General features: G+C 38.5%; 1 protein-coding gene and 1 pseudogene across 19 annotated transcripts in view; one reads left to right on the top strand and one right to left on the bottom strand.

The window, feature by feature from the left end:
- KDM4C (lysine demethylase 4C) overlaps positions 1-17,699 on the top strand; it is a 443,090-nt gene that overhangs the window by 37,270 nt on the left and 388,121 nt on the right. For 16 of the 19 annotated variants that reach the window (XR_009251711.1, XM_058695403.1, XM_058695399.1 and 13 more), the window contains 3 exons: positions 1,050-1,211; positions 8,536-8,711; positions 16,427-16,541. Coding sequence is in view for 18 of the 19 variants with exons in the window: in XM_058695403.1 (XP_058551386.1) it covers positions 1,068-1,211; positions 8,536-8,711; positions 16,427-16,541 (435 nt within the window). In the remaining variant the exon portion in view is untranslated. Of the gene's footprint in view, positions 1-1,049; positions 1,212-8,535; positions 8,712-16,426; positions 16,542-17,699 lie in introns of those variants that run through there. The other 3 variants (XM_058695407.1, XM_058695409.1, XM_058695411.1) reach the window with 2 other exon arrangements.
- On the bottom strand, positions 9,498-11,071 carry LOC131490922 (prolyl hydroxylase EGLN2-like; annotated as a pseudogene).

Here is a 17,699-nt window from a genome sequence, read left to right as displayed (position 1 = left end):
TTTTGTGTATGGTGTAAGAAAGTGGTCCAGGTTCATTCTTCTGCATGTCACTGTCCAGTTTTCCCAGCACCACTTGCTGAAGAGACTGTCTTTATTCCATTGGATATTCTTTCCTGCTTTGTCAAAGATTATTTGGCCATACATTTGTGGGTCCATTTCTGGGTTCTCTATTGTGTTCTGTTGATCTGAGTGTCTGTTTTCGTGCCAGAACCATACTGTCTTGTGGATTACAGCTTTGTAATACAGCTTGAAGTCCATCCTATAATCTTTTCTAAGCTCCTGACAAACTAAACTCTCTCTGTCCTTACAGTACTTCCAGGTATTTTCACTGCTTGGAGTACTCTTTCTCTTGTCTGGCAAACCTTACACCTTCTAATAAGTCTTAACTGTGTTCCTTTCTGGGGAAGTCATTTCTGAGTAATTTAGGTGGAGTTAGTTACTCCTGTCAGCGTACAGTTTTGTGTTGAGGTTTGTTCTGCCTCTAGACAGTGAGTTTGGATGGTGAAGACAAACCTTATCCATTTCTCTGTCTCCAGTACTTTAGTCTGGTGCTTGGTAGTTTTGCTGAATGGGTAGTTTGTAAATTGTTCTAGGAAAGATTATGACAAGTGGAAGTATACCTAAAGTCAAGTCTGTGCTGGGGATGTTGAACAATGTCTATTCACTACTCAACCTAGACTAGGCCTTTATGCAGGTGCATGTATGACAGAGTGTTTCAGAACTGGTACATAGAAACAACACCTTTTGTAAACTTGTGAAGTTAGAAAATTTGTTCTTACTAGGAAGGATTTTGAGTAGGCAAGTAATACTATCAGGTCAGTGACTGAATCACAGAAATAGGAAGTTGGGAGGAGGAAGATTAGAGGCTGGCTTTTCCCCCAGGAGTCCAGGGAGAGATAAGGAAGTCTCCTCAATGATGTGGTAGAGGGAATGGTAAATAAAGGAGAAGAGTTCCTCCTGGGAATGCTTATATGCTTTTTGGGAGAAATGACCGCCAACCTTAAGCACACAATAATTCAGTGCTGATGACTGCATCATCTCCTCTGCAGAGACTGCCCTAAACCATCATGGAGGTGGCTGAGGTAGAGAGTCCTCTGAACCCCAGCTGTAAGATCATGACCTTCAGACCCTCCATGGAGGAGTTCCGGGAGTTCAACAAATACCTCGCGTACATGGAGTCTAAAGGAGCCCATCGAGCGGGTCTTGCAAAGGTGATTATCCTCAGATCCTTTAAGCCAAAAACAATCACTTGGCCTTTCATTTATGCTCTTAGTTTTCATGATATGGGAGATTGTTTATTCCAAAGGAAGATATTTGCAAATTTTTTTCTTGATAACCATGCAGGGCATTTGATTTCTTCACAGAATAATTATCTTATTTTTCAGTTAACTATTTATGCTAGGTTATGTTCTAGGGATTTTTTTTTTTATTTTAATTAAAAAATTTTTTTTATTTAAACAAAACAAAACAAGGATGGCTCCTAGAAACCAAAGATATCCATGTACGGGGCTCCAGAGGGGTGAGAACTATTCCTTCAACCCTAGGTGACCACTAATCTACTTTCTTTCTCTGTAGATTTGCCTGTTTTCATTTCTTTTCAGTTACTTGCTTAGCAAGTGTGGAGAGTGCTTGCTACATACCAGGCCTGATGCCAGGTGCTGGTGGGGGGTATGATGGGATAGAACAGACCATGTTTCTGCCCCCGTTGAGCGTATATTGTAGTGGTAGCCTCTTTGGGTGGTGAAATAAGGACATTTAAGCAGAGACCCAGAAGATATAAAGAAACCAAGATGTGGGGACACAAAGAATAGCAGGTCCAGAGGCCTGGAGGCTGACCTGAGCTTCAAGTGTGAGAGGAAGGTGGTCTGTGGAATTGGGGCTCAATGAGCAGGGGAAGAGGTTGGTAAGTAAGGTGAGGGACCAGATCATACTGGGCTTGCCTGGCCTTAGTAAGGATTGGGGGTTTATTCTAAGTGCAATGGGAAGCATTGGTGGGCTTAAAGCAGAGGAGTGGAGGACATGGTGGCTATTTGTATGTTTGTTGTTTTTGTGTCATTATTTTGAAAATGTCACAATGGCTCCTGCATGAAGAATGGATGTGAGGAGACAGAGTGGATACAGGGACTCCTGCTAAGGGTAGTTGTGATATACTGAGGGTCACAGAAAGCACTGAGGAATGCATTGCAGGTTTGTACCCATAGACCCAAAGTTAGAACTCTGTTTTTCTTAATGTTTATTTTTGAGAGAGACAGAGACAGAACATGAGAATGGTCAGGGCAGAAAGAGATGAAGTCACAGAATCTGAAGCAGGCTCCAGGCTCTGAGCTGTCAGCACAGAGCCTGATGTGGGGTTTGAACTCACAAGCTGTGAGATCATGACCTGAGCCGAAGTCGGACACTCAACCAACTGAGCCACCCAGGTGCCCGTCCCAAAGTTAGAATTTTGAAAGAGAGATCGTCTGTATAATTCATCCTTTGATCTCAACCTAAGATGGATTTTCTGTCCTTTCTATAATGGAAATATATTTCAATCAGAAAGCTTCCCTCATAAGAGGCTGGGGGTGAGGGAGGGAAAAATTTTACCTCAGAAGAGTATATTTTATTGCACTTACTTCATTTTATTATTCTAAATGTTAAACTTGTGATCTGGGTTTCTGTAGATTTGTCAGCATCACCTCATAAGTTCCTGAGCCCTGTCAGAGCCTGCTCAACTGTATCTGGGTTATGGGTTCTCCTTGGAATCCCCATCTCTGAGGGGAGGTCCAGTAACATTAAGAGCAGATATCCGAGGAGAGAACTTCCAGAACTGCAGGGGTTGGTGTTCAAGTCCTCCTGCATCTGGATGCTCCTGCTTGTGCTGGCATCTATCCCCTGAGGTCTGTCAGTTTGTTATGTATTGTTCAAGTCCCTCCTGAAAAGGTTTAAAATTTGGTGATATGAAGTAGAATGAAGGTTTATTAGGGGTGGGTGAGAGATAGAAAAGGAAGCTAAAGATAAAACAAAGAGAAAAGTAAAGAGGTTTATAGTGAATTTCTCAGGTGAGGAATCCTTACTTTAACCTATTTATTGAGTTAGCTCTTAAAGAACTCCTTTATGGAACCTCAACACCGGATTATCTTTGAAGAGAAAAATAATTCTTGAGTTGAAGAGAATGTCATTTCAGAATCATTTGACACATATAATTTTGATCATAAACTAGTAGTGGGTTAGCAAGGATTTGGGCTTTATTTAGGTGGAGGGAAATTGGGGGTGACAGGTTGTCCCCTTCTCTGGGCTTTGAATGCAGCCCTTTGTCCTGTTTTTCTTGCTTTTTGTTTCTTGAAAACATAGATCTTACTGTGTTCCACTGAGATTAGTGAGTGTCCTGTGGTAGGGTGGCACATTTAGTAACACTAGGCGGGGAAGTAGCACACACACACCCTCACAAGGGAGTTGCAGGCTCACAGGGTACACTTCTGCTGCTGTTGGCATTATGAATGGCAATTAGTTTCTGAATGTTGAACAAAACACACCTGAGTCTAGACATTTTTTTTTTTGAGGGAGAGAGAATCCCAGAAGGGGCAGAGAGAGAGAGAAGCACGGCTCACCCAAAGCAGGGCTTGAGCTCACCAGAAGCCAGGCTCGTGCTCACCTAAAGGGGGGCTTGAGCTCACCCAATGTGGAACTTGAAGTCATGAACTGTGACATCATGACCTGAACTGAAGTCAGATGCTTAACTACTGAGGCATCCAGGCGCCCCTAGACATTTTTTTTTTTTTAAGTGAGATTTATTGACAAAGTTGGAGAAATTCATTTATTCAATCTTGTGATAATTTTCTTTTACTTATACTAGGAATACAATGAACTGGTTTTTTTTTTTTTTTTTGGATTTTTTTTTGTGGATTTTTTGGCCATTTGTGTTATCTTTTACATGAAGTCACATAAAGTCAGTTTCACCTACTTACCATTTTTTTTTTTCTGGAAGTTGCAGCAATAGCAAACGTGTAAAACTTCACCAAATCAAATTGTAAAAATCAAAACTATATTAATGCTGCTAGTTTGCTTTGAGGTCAAGTCCTGGAGACAGAACCACTTATGAGATTCTTTGTTAATGCACAATTTAATGAATTGCTCTTAAAATATGATTTGGAGAAAATGGTTCAGTAGTTCCAATAGTAGTGACTTTGGCCTTAGATTTTTCTTTAATCAACATTTTTTAGATTTATACTTTGGATTTAATTTTTATTTCCATAGTGAGAGATTTGACACCCTGACTTCTATGTAAAAGGTGGTGGTCAAGTTGGGAAAGTAAAGAATGTCAGTCTCTTTAAATTAAATGTAAAACTTACATTGTTTTTGTGGAGAAGGATTATGATGAACCTTTAATTACATATGAAATGGATAAAATTATTCCACAACAGTAATCTGGACATAGACTACCCTGGGCTATAGGTTATGCACATTACATAATTTTGTGTCCTTAAAGTGTGAAGAAAGATTGTAAGATGCACTGTTCTTCCCCTTCCTGCTTCTTCCTCAGTAGGTAAATGGTGATAATAGCAATTTATTTCAATGTAAGTAGTACAAATATAGATTTCAGTTAGAAAATTACTATTGGATATCCAGTCCAGGCTGGGATTGGGGAAATGGTGAAATAAAATAACATGTATGTATTCGTTTTGATAGAATAATCAAGAAGGTAAACTTTAGGAGGGATAGTTTTTTCCTTCAGTTAGACTGATTGAATGTAAAAGTTTAACTTTGGAATGTTTTAAAACCCTAAGTATGTTGTGCTTCCATTTCCTGTGTAAGAGAATCTGATGTGTTGATACTTAAAATTATAGTCCAAAAGTAAGATTTTTGTTATAGACCTGAACTTACAAATTTTTAAAGTTCTGTCTGAACATTTTTATCAAAAGTAAGTGTGAACACATACATGAAATATTTAGAAAGATAATGTTTAATGTTCTAAATTAAAATTCTCTAAATTTAGAAAATTGCTACAAAACTTTTTTTTCACAAGACAGGAAAATACTAAGCTCTAAATATAATATTAATTTTGATTGTAGATGTATTTATTTCTAAACAAGAGCCTGAATCAATCCATGTTTATTTGTTTGAATTACTTGCACTTATTTCTGATGAAAAAGTTAGCATTTATAACCTTTTTCCCTTTCAGTATATTATGAAGACAATTTAATGTATTTATCCATATCCATTTGGTACGATTATCCATATTCTTTTAAAGTATTGAGTATGGGGGTACCTGGGTAACTCAGTCGAATAAACGTCTGACTCTTGATTTTGGCTCAGGTCATGATCACACGATTCATGAGTTCAAGCCCTACATTGGGTTCTGCGCCGACAGTGTAGCTCCTGCTTGGGATTCTCTCTCTCTCTCCTTCTCTCTCTACCCCTCCCCTGCTGTGTCTCTCTCTCTCTCTCTCTCAAAAAGAAAAAAAAAAAGTGAGAATAGAGACAATCATATTATATGCTATTGAAAACATATACTCAAGGGGCGCCTGGGTGGCTCAGTTGGTTTAGCGTCTGACTTGTGTAAACAATTCAGAGCCTGGAGCCTCCTTCAGATTCTGTGTCTCTCTCTTTCTCTGCCTCTCCACTCTCTGCCTGCTCCACTCTGTCTCTACCTCTCAAAAAGAAATAAACATTAAAAAAAACAACAACACATACCCAATACTTTATTTTTCAATGTTTATTTATTTTTGAGAGAGAAAGTGCATGTACATGCATGTGTGCAAGGAAGGGGCACAGAGAGAGGGAGACAGAGAATCCCAAGCAGGCTCCGCACGGTCAGTGCTGAGCCTGACATGGGACTTGAACTCATGAACTGTAAGATTGTGACCTGAGCTGAAACCAAGAGTCAAATGGTTAACCCACTGAGCCACCTGGGCATCCCTCTATTCTCACTTTAAACTAACATACCTTGGATGCAATAAAATGTGAAATATCTCTGTATTGCTGATGAAAATTAAATTAACTTTAGATTCGACAGTGCCCTGTTGATTTTTTTTTTTTTTGGTAGTAAATACTGTCTTTTATCAGCTGTGTAACATTGGACAAATCACTCATTCTTCTGTCCCCGTTTTCTCATTTCATGAAGCTTGACCTAGAGTTTTCACAAAAGCTACTTGCAGGAACACTGTAGATCTGAATATGAAAGACAAAACCTTAAAACACTTACAGTATAACATAGAATGCCTTCATGCTCCAGAGTAGGAAATTTTTTTTTTTTAAACCAAAGGTCAAAGCAGCAAAATGAACAAATTGGATTTTGTTAAGATTAAGAACTTAATGTTTATCAGAATATACTCTTAAGGTTGGAGGGCAAGTTATAGAGTAAGAGAAGATACTTGATATATACACACATATACATATAGATATTTGCAAATGTATATATACATGATCCAAGAATAACCAGACTATATAAAGAATTCCTATACATTAAGAAGAAAAACACCAACAGTGTAGTAGTAAGATGGTTAAGAGTTGAGTAAGCACTTTATAAAAGGGGATATTCATAGGGAATATATAAAGAGATTTCTTTAATAATTAAGAAAATGCAAATAAGGTCCAATTGACTACCATTATAGAACTTATGAGAAAGACTAAAATTTAAATGATTGGCAATATAAAGTGATGATGAAGATGTGAAGCAACAGGAATGCTCCATACACTGCTGGTGGGAGTTATTGGTAATAACTGTTAAATTTGATCTATACATATCCTATGTCCCAATAATTTCACTGTTAGGAGTGTCTGTGTATACGAGTTTATTTTAGAGAACTGTGTGCTCATATGCAGCAGAAGATGCATGCAATATTATTAATAGCTGTGTTCTTTGCAAAAGCCAATAAACAGAAAAAAACAAGTGACAACTAAATGGTCATCCATTTATGGATAAATATTTGTATGAAGGAATATTGAGTAGGAATGAAAATCAATGAACTTCAGCTATGTAGGTCATAATATGTGTGTTTTTTTTAAATAAAGTTAATTTATTTATTTTTAGAGACAGTGAGTGAGCTTGCACAAGAGCAGGGGAGGGGCAGATAGACAGGATAGAGAGGGAGAGAGAGAATCCCAAGCAGTCTCCATGCTGACAGTGTAGAAGCAGATGCGGGGCTCAAACTCATGAACCATAATCATAGGCCATCATATTTGACCCCTAACAAAAACATTGAGTGAAATAGAAAAGATAAACCTCAAAGAACATATGTATATATGGATGATTATATTTCCGTACATTTCAAAAAAAAAAAAAAACAAACGGTGCTGGGATGCATACCCAGGCATAAAACTATAAACTCCAGCAAGGAAATGAATATCATAGATGCTATGTGAGTGGTTACCTTTTGGGCAAGAAAGGGATGTGTTTGATGGGCAGTTGGAGGTACTCTGGTGTTTGCTTTATAATAATTCACAGTTACATATTTGTGATTGTGCATTTTATTAACGTGTGCTATGTTTTGCGATTAATTTGTTAAAGTTTATCTTAAAAATTAAAACAGTTTCTAAAGGTGAATAAATTCCAGCTATAAATCATGACTTTATAACTTTGTCCCTTCTAATTTTAATCACATGAACATATGTTTTTGGTCTTATTGTGAATGATCTTTTCATTGTTTTTTTAAAAATTTTTTTAAGAGACAATCTTTTTAAAAAATTATTTATTTATTTTAGAGAGAGAGCAAGCGAGAGTGTGAGTGAGGCAGAGGGGCAGAGGGAGAGAGAGGGAGAATCTTAAGCAGGTTCCATGCTCAGCATGGAGCCTGACGCAGGGCTCAATCCCATAACCCTGAAATCATGACCTGAGCTGAAATCGAGAGATGGACGCTCAACCAACTGATCCACCCAGGTGCCCCTAATCTTTTCATTGTTAATAACCAAGTGTTTAAATAGTGTTGGAAAAGAGTGGTGTGCTGAACAACCTCATACAGGAACATAAAAGTTGATAATGCACGTCTCTTTCTAACTTTGTGTTCAGTTATGTCATGTTGGTAAGCTCAAATTAGCCGTGGTGGGAATAATTACATCAGGGAAATAAGCAAGAGCTACCAACCAGGGTTTTCTCTACCTTCCTGGAAACTGATTGTTAAACATTTACTAACACACCAACCACTATGCTGTTTGCTGTATTGTGTGAGAGGTATTTAAAGAGAATAATACTGACTAAACAAATGTTTACTTATTTTTTATCATATTAATATAGGCATTATTTGAACTTCAAGTTATTTTGCTTCTATGTATCTCTTCATCTTACCTTTAAAATTGAGAGGTTAATAGTATCAACTAAAAAATAAGTTGATAAAAGTGTAGTTGATATAAAAGTACTATTTGGTATAGTGCACAATAAATTTTGCTATTTCTAAAAAATCATATCAGTAAGGTGAATATTTAAGAGAATGCAAGTATTTCCCTTCATCTGCATCCTCATTGTTCTTTTACGCATTTGTTATAGAAATGCTGAGAAATTCTTTGTTTGTATTCCGTTGGAATATTTTCCAGATAATATTTTATTTATTATTTTATTTTTAGGTGATTCCTCCTCGGGAATGGAAGCCAAGGCAGTGCTATGATGACATTGATAATTTGCTTATTCCAGCACCAATTCAGCAGATGGTCACAGGGCAGTCGGGACTGTTCACTCAATACAACATCCAGAAAAAAGCCATGACAGTGAAAGAGTTCAGGCAGCTGGCTAACAGTGGCAAGTGAGTGCATGCAGTTTGCTGTTTTTATTTTTTTCAGAGATATACATGAACATGGGAGGAAACCAAATAGAGGAGCTTGGGATGAAAAGCAGTGGTTTTCTGCATATCTTCTTTCAGTTTTCATTTAACTGTTTATGTTTTCTCTTCGTCAGGTGGTTGCCTGATTACATTTAGTTTACTCCTGAGGAAGTTGTTTCTCGTTTTATCATCTTATTCATAATATCTATAAATGGTTTTTTCTATATTTTAGTTGCCCTGAAATTTTGATTCTACACATTATTCATATTTGTTAGGCAAATTTTCTTCTTTGTGTCAGAGTGCTTAAATCTTTTTTTTTTCCTCTTTTTTGGCAACTCTGAGGTAAACTTTTATTTCTTTCTTGGCTGACAGGACTTTTCACACCCATGCTCCTCCCAGCACCTTTTTCCTGTCCACACAGTGGCAGCATATTCCAAAAGGTACCATAGCCGTGTGGTTGGGGAGTCACTTCACATTCCAGGCTTTTGGAGTTGGGGGCTTGGGAATACTGTCCACCCCCAACAAATTTTTACCAGCAAAAGGCCATGATATCCCCAGCCCCCAAACCTGTATCCTGGTGGGAGGTGGCAATGCCTCCTTAGCTCTTCACACCTTAGAGAAGCAGGACCATAGAGGGTAAGCCACAGGCCCCCCAGCTCCAGTAGCTCCCAACACTGGCCCCTGCCCAGGTCACAATCCCAGCCCCATTACCAGGCAGCAGAAGTCTTTCCTTCTCCTTTGGCTTCAGTGTCAGATGAGCCCTCCACACTAGGCAAGACAGAGGCAAAGCTGGAAGTAGCAGCAGTGGCAGAAAAGGAAGCAGGCACTGAGATTGGTGGGTTTCTGGGCCAACAGCATGGGGCCAAAGGCTTTCCCAAAGTCAGGGCAAGCTGTCTGTTCATGCAGCTCTGAGGATGGCCAGTATGTGGGTGTAGTTGGCTATGACACAGGTGTTTGGACACAATTCTGCCCAGATGCTAGCCGATGGCATACCAGTGATGGCATACCTGGTATCATAGGCTGGTTTCACCTCATGGGGGTTCCGCTGATCAGACCTTCTGATATTGGTTACCACAGTCCAGCTCTCAGGGAAGAATTGCAGTAGCCTGCCATGCACCTTTATGTCCCAGTTCTGATTCAGGTAATAGATAACAGGTGATGCAGTGCCCACTGCCATGTGGATTGTCAGCATGCTTCATGTTCCCCAGCCTATTGACTGAATAACATACCACCATGGCCTTGATTGTGCCTGTGGATGACATAGCCACCTAGCACCCAACATAGGGACAGATTATAGCATCCATGTGGGCCATGAGGACCCCAGTGCTTTGACAGCTAGGCTCATGGCCTTCTGTTCAGGCAGTCTGGTCCCTGCAGAAGCTGCATGGTGAAATAGCCCATTGGCTCACTAGCTGCCCATCATGCTGGTGCCCACTCTACTTTAGGGCCTCTGCCTCAGCCAGCACATGGCCATCCAGTGCTGCCCCCAGGAAGTTCTCCTTGATACAGATGCTGCAGGATACAGTATAGTCCGGGGCCAGGTACTTGGGCATGATGGGTAGTCCCTCCTCCCACACTGTGAGCCCCACACTGGTCTCCCCATTGCCACTGCTGCAGCCCATGCTGCCCTTCCCTTTGGCCTCTGCTTCCTGGTTCTCCTGTCTACCCCAAGGGCTACTTGCTGCTGCCCATTTCCCTTTGGGGACCTCAAGCAGGGCTCCCTGGGCCACCAGTTGCTAGTACTCCTTGGTGATCTGTGCTGCAGTGCCCTTACTCTACAGAGGCTGCAGCTCACCACCATCCTGCCTGCTGAAGCTCTCCCTCAGGGGGCTGACTGTGGTGGAAGTGGCTGTGGCCCTGGGAGTCCCACTCCCCACCAAGGCCTGATCAGATGCTCCTGATTGGTGGTGGGAGGGTAGCAGGGGACAGGGCAGGTAACTCTTCACACCAATCTTGGCCCAGCCAGGATCCAAGGGCTGAGACACAGAACCTGGGAGAGCCTCACTTAGGGACTGTGGCTGGCATGGGTTGGGTTGTCCATGACAGCAGTGTCTTCATCCCCCTGATATGAAGGACATGGCCCAGGCTCATGGTGCCACCCTCCTCTAACTTGGCCTCCTCCACTTGATGCAGCTGGGGACAGGGTGGCTGAGCCTGGTGTGAGGCAGGGTGAGGCAGGGCAGGCAGCAGAGACTCTTCTTGTGCCTTGTGGTCACTAGTAGGTCACCAAGTCCTCTGCTGCCCTTAGGGCTTGGGAAAGGACCCATCAGGGTGGTGAGCATTTTTCTCTGCTCTCCACACTGTTGGTTGTACCTGCTACCCAGTGCCATACACCACGCCATACCCCTGACAGTGTTTAAGTCTCAGATGATAAATTATATGTTTAGAAGATGAGTAATTTAAAAAGAAAACCCTTGAATGACTTAGAGGGCCACCATTATTGTATTAGCATTATTGTAATTATACCTATTGCTGTGTAGCAAATTACCCCAAATCTTATAGCTTAAATCAATAAACATTTATTTAATATTTTAGTTTCTGAAGGTTAAGAATCTGGGAGTGGCGTGGCTAGGTGACTGTGGCTCAGGGCCTCTCGTGAGGTTACAGTCAAGATGTTAGGAGGGTGGGGCTGTTATCATCTGAAAGATTGACTGTGACTGAAAGATCCTATTTTAAGATTGCTCCACTTACATGGCTATTGGCTAGAGTCCTGAGTTCTTTGCCACATGGACTGCTCTTCATGTTGTGGTAGCTGGCTTCTTCCAGAGCCGGTGATCCAAGAGAGTAACCAAGATGGAAGCCACAGTATCTTTTCATGATCTGTTTCTTGACTATCCCTTCTGTGTTATTTTGTTTCTTACAAGCCAGTTGCAAAGTGAATCCAGTAGTTAAGGGGAGGAGAATTAAGCTCCACTTCTTGAAAGGAGGAGTATTAAAGAATTTATGAACATATTTAGAAACCACTACAGTTATTAAGTTACCTTTTTAAAATTTTTAAAATATGTTTATTTATTTTTGAGAGACAGAGAGAGACAGCGTGAGTGGGGTGGGGCAGAGAGAGAGGGAGACACAGAATCCGAAGCAGGCTCCAGGCTCCAAGCTGTCAGCACAGAGCGTGACCCAAGGCTTGAACCCACGAACTGTGAGATCATGACCTTGCAGAAGTTGGATGCTCAGCTGACTGAGCCACCCAGGTTCCCCTAAATTACCTTTTTAAAAAAAGTTTCTGTTATGGTAGTTAAGACCCTAGATCAAAACATTAATTTGAAAAAAAGAATTAGAACCCCAAACCAACCAACTAATCAGCCAGTCAAAAAACATTGCCTAAATTCTCTGGATAGGTGTGTGTGAAATTATGCTCTTTGGATGAATTTAGTTTATATCCTTTTAAAAGAAATTTATATTTGACATAGTAAGCACTTTATGGTACTTGAAGAATCTTAATTCTATGTATAATTTTTTTTAAATGTTTATTTGTGAGAGAGATACAGACAGAGTGTGAGTGGGGGAGCGGCAGAGAGAGAGGGAGACACAAAATCTGAAGCAGGCTCCAGGCTCTGAGCTGTCAGCACAGAGCCCGATGTGGGGCTCAAACTCATGAACTGTGAGATCATGACCTGAGCCAAAGTCAGACGCTCAACCGACTGAGCCACCCAGGCACCCTTTAATTGTGTGTATAAAGTTTCTATGGAGCATTGTAGTTATTTCAAAGGAATTGAAATTTTTATATTTAATGTGAGTCCCTTCTTTTAAATTAAAAAAAAAAAATTAACGTTTATTTATTATCGAGAGACAGAGAGACAGAGCATGAGCAGGGGAGGGGCAGAGAGAGGAGGAGACACAGAATCCGAAGCAGGCTCCAAGCTCCAAGCTGTCAGCACAGAGTCCGACACAGGGCTCAAACTGAAAAACTGTGAGATCATGACCCGAGCCGAAGTTGGACGCTCAACCGACTGAACCACCTAGGTGCCCTGCTTCTTTTAAATTTTTGATAAGCATTAGTAAAGCCTCATTGTTTCAGATCTCATTAATTGAGATGTGAAACTTTTATCACTGACTGGACTAGTTTGTATTCAAACTCTTCTAAGAACTCTTTTAACAACTTACTAGTGCAATGCTATTGAAACAAGATTGTGGAAGAAAATTTACCCAAGTTTTTATAAGTATGAATGGTTTACTGTGTTCTGTTATTTATCTTCTAGCACCCATTTCCAGAGTCATTTTTAAAGTGTTAATTAAAAAGGTTCATTTAGTGGAACATCTGCTTGGCTACTTTGATATTTTAGGAGACAATTTTTTTTTTTTTTACATATATTTATTTTTGAGAAACAGAGGGAGACAAAGCGTGAGCAGGGAGGGGCAGAGGGAGAAGGAAACACAGAATCTGAAGCAGGCTCCAGGCTCTGAGCAAGTGGTCAGCACAGAGCCTGAATGTGGGACTCGAACCCACGAACTGTGAGATCGTGATCTGAGCCAAAGTCGGTCGCTCAGCCGACTGAGCCACCCAGGCACCCCAGGAGACAATTTGTACTTGAAAGTAATCAGACTATACTTACTAGGAAATGTTTGTTAATACCTTTAGTAATCATTTATAATCACCACACGAAAAGCTCAAAGTGCCATGGAGTTTCAAAGGAAAATAAGACTTCTGTGGTTGTTAATCAGGATAGGAATGATTTCATTTTGTACTGCTGTTGAGATGGATTTTGAAGATGGTCAGAAATGTTTTCATTAGTTACAAAAGTAACACATTCTTATTTGAAAATTCAAACATTTTAGAAACACAGAATTTTAACACCCAGAGACAATAGTTGTTAATAATACATGGTAATTCAAAATATTGATGAGAAAAGAGACTGGAAGACCTTTTTTTCTTGTCATAGAGAAACTTTGATCATCATCTGTAGCCCATGTGATTACCTGAGCATGGTATTAGTTTTCTATTTAGAGGGAATTTAATTTACTGGGCACTTACTTTGTTTATATATCTGTTCAATTTTTGCGCAGATGGCTTGTTTGTAGATTGTTCCTGAAGATAGCCATTCAGGTGATGTTGTTTGTTTTGTGTACCACTTTATACTCAATACCTGGTACAGTATCTGGGATATAGTAGGTCCTATTTCAGTATATGTTGATTGAATGATTAGTGCCATGAAAGCCAAAATAGGAGGTGGTGTCAATTATTGGACAGATTGTTGTGATTTTCTTAATAACAGAATGTACATTTCTTGACTTTCTGAAGTTTAAAAATGATTTTTAAAAATAATTGGCTCTTTTTTTAGTTGTGAAATATATTATAAGTTGCATGAAAGGTTATTCCATGTTAAAGTTTATTTTTTAGTTGGATTAATTTTGTTATAATTGCTACAATGTTAAAATACTTTTGAGAATTCTCTTTTTATATTTCATCTGCCAATTCCATGTGGAAATTTATTTCAAATGGCAATGAAATGGGTTTCTAAGCCTCAATCCAAGGCTCTTGCTTGTTCACTTACAGCTGTACTAGTGTCAAATGGTGTTCATTGTGGTTGTAGGATGGTCCTGAGGTGGGGTTAATTTTCATGGGAGGCAGGAGGCATCCTCCTGGTTTTTCTGTTCATCTGGTTTCCTTCATTCAGTACATGTCCTTGTATAATGTGCTTGGTATAAACAGTAGACAGGATAACATGCTCATTTGGTTGACAACACAACTTAATCCAACGAAAATCTAGAAACCTCCAACATAGCACTACTATAATAAAACTTTATGGAGGTAAGTAATATGCTCTCTTGTATCACTTACATTACTGATCTATACTTTCTTCTAGGAGTGGAGCTATGTGCTTTACATAATTATGTGATAGCATGCTCACAGTAATTCAATTGATATTATCCTGTTTTATAGAGGAATAACTGAGGTCTGGAGAAATTCAGTCCTCTGCCCAGGGTTACATGGCTTATATATGGCAAAGCCTGGATTCAAAGCTCTAGGCAGGCTTGTTCTGGACACCTATCTCTTAACAATTGTAATATAGTGAATAAAAGGTTCTAGAGAAAAAAAATGGTTGGATTGCTTTTGAGCAAATTGACACTGGATTTGTGGGACAGCTGTGATTGTTTGGCAGTCCATTAGGGATGAAATCTGTAGCCAACTGAGTGAACTGGTCACTTTTTTTCAAGTTTAGAATCATTGTTTGTTTCAGATATTCATAGATCTTAGAATTCAACCTCAGTAGCCAATACTGAACCATATGTTTCCTTTTTAAAGTTATAGGTTGTTAAAAATTGATCATGATTGAGTAGTAAATAGTGTGATAGATTCTTTAGGTCATCTTATAGTGAAAGGTAATTTAGGACTTCTGTATCCAAAGTCCAACAAATTTCTCTGTAAATCGAAATAAACAGTATCTCTGTTACCTTTTTTATCGCTTGAGTCTGAACTCTGGTTAGCTTGCTTAGCTTGTGCCTAGAATTCATGTTACTACTGGAACCTACTAACTGAAGTGGTGAAATACAGTGGAGTTAATGATGCTTTCATGCCCATCCCTTTTATTTTTGGCTGTCCTGTTGAAATTCTAATGATTTGAGTAAATCAGAAAATTATTCTGTATTTCAAATACAGTTGTTAAATTGTTTGGTATTCTTGCTTATTGCTTAGATAACCAGTTTGGGGTCCCAGTATAGTGTATATTGATTTTGCTTGTTCTACAGTTATTCATTCTAAAATGTTCAGTAGGCTTTATTGGGATTGCTCCTGCTGCTAAACACTCTTTTTACTGCTAAACTGTTTCATTACCTTCTTCATTTGATTTCTCTTTTTAAATGTAGAAATAATGGTATTTTGTGTGTGTGTGTGTGTTTGTATGTGTGTATATTAATATAAGATTATTTGTTCACAATCCAAATAGGACAGAGAAGCAAGTGCCTTTCCGTAATTCCAGTGTGAAAGATAAACATTAATATTAATAATATGGTATATATTTTCTTTTTGACCATTTGAGTACAGTTATAGATATTTTTTACATAAATATTATCATAGTATTCTGTAACCTGCTTATTAATTCACTGTGGAGAAATATTAATGTCAATGCATAGGAAAATCTACCTTATTTTGTATTCTGTATTTTATTTAAGCCCTTTTATTTAACTAATCCTGTAAAATTTAGTGTAGTATAATTGGTTAAAGATTTTAGAAAATATTTTGAAAGATAAATTAATGAGTTTTTAACTGTTCTCCTTATATATTTGGTACTTTTATGAGAATATTTTCCTTACTAGTCAAAAATATAAAGATATTATAAAGAGTTATTTAGGAATCTTAAGAGTATTCAGAGATCTATGATAAATACATTGGTATATTTACTTACTAGATTTGACAACATGAGTTGTTGCAGTGTTTTCATTTTGATAAGATTTGTTTAGAAAGTGATTTAAGAAGGGGTGCCTGGGTGGCTTAGTCTGTTGAGTGACTTCGGCTCAGGTCATGATCTCGCGGTTCATGAGCTTGAGCCCTGCGTCGGGCTCTGTGCTGACAGCTCAGATCCTGGAGCCTGCTTCAGATTCTTTGTTTCCCTGTCTCTCTTCCCCTCCACTGCTCGTGTTCTCTCTTTAAATAAAACATTAAAAAAAATTAAAAAGTAAAATGATTTGAGACATATGGGTGGAGAAAATCTTATAATTGTCATATGGTTTGTGCTCTTTTAATTTACCTTTTGCAGATACTGTACTCCAAGATACTTGGATTACGAAGATTTGGAGCGCAAGTATTGGAAGAACTTAACTTTCGTAGCACCCATCTATGGCGCAGACATTAATGGAAGCATATATGATGAGGTATATTTATAGTGTAATGGATTTTGTAAAGGACACATTTCCTATTTTTGTTACCATTTTAGATACATGAGAAGTAGTCATTTGTTATGCTTTGTGTGATCCATAATTCCTCATAGGACAAGAAGAAATAAAGACACATCAGGATTTCTGCTGCTGGTATTTGTCAGATTGAAACCACCTACTGGTACAAATACCTGAAATTGTTCAACAGTAATATATTATGTGGTTATCTGGCTGATCTTTAAATTACACTAAAATTTTTTTAAGCAAAACACCTTTTAAAAATATTTGGAAAACAGGAAATATAATCCATTCATAATACCACCTTAAGGCTAAAACAGTATTTTAATATGTATTCTTCTAGTAGTTTTCCCCTAGTCATTTAAAAAAGTTATATTTGAATAGGTTTATTCTCCTTTTTTTTCCCACAAATTGTGAGAATTTTTCTCTTTTTTAAAAAGTACATATTATTATAGGCTTTCCAGTATTATTTATGTGGCCATAACATGCTTGAAATAAACCAGTCCTTTTTGCCTCCTGGTAATACATGTAAATGCTGTTTTTTTGTTTTGTTTTGTTTTTTGTTTTCTTTTTATTTTGAGAAATGTCTTAACTACTGAAAGGTTGGAGTAGTGCAATGAACACTTGGATACTCTTCATTTAGATTCACCAGTTGTTAATATTTGCCTCATTTCCTTTGTTTCTCTGTTGCTCTGCCATTGTCTCCCTTTGTCTCTTTCTTTGTCTCTCTGCTATAACATTTGAAAGTAAGTTGCAGACATTTTGATAGTTCAACTTTAATTATTTCAGCATGTGTTTTAATATCATCTAATATACAGATCACATTCATGAGATCCTAATTTTGCCAATAATATTTGTAAACTGGGTTTCCTCCAATCTAAAGGATCCAGTCAAGAATTTCTCTTTATAATTAATCAGTGATTTATAGAGTGATACTTAGAGGCTAGATAACTATCCTGTATCCCAGCAGCCTTTCACCCAGTGAATTTACAGCCATTGATAATCTTTGCCCGAATCAGTTATTATAATATTTTTAAACTTTTTGTATTTTGAAACATAAAATAAGGTAGAAAGTGCACAAAACAGAAACTTAAAGCTTCATGAATTATTGCAAGGTGAACATCTGTGTATCATCAC

This window comes from Neofelis nebulosa, chromosome 12 (assembly GCF_028018385.1).
Source record: "Neofelis nebulosa isolate mNeoNeb1 chromosome 12, mNeoNeb1.pri, whole genome shotgun sequence".
NCBI classification, from domain to species: domain Eukaryota; kingdom Metazoa; phylum Chordata; class Mammalia; order Carnivora; family Felidae; genus Neofelis; species Neofelis nebulosa.
The sequence above is the reverse complement of the archived record's forward strand: the minus strand, read 5'-3'. Positions and strand labels throughout refer to the sequence as shown.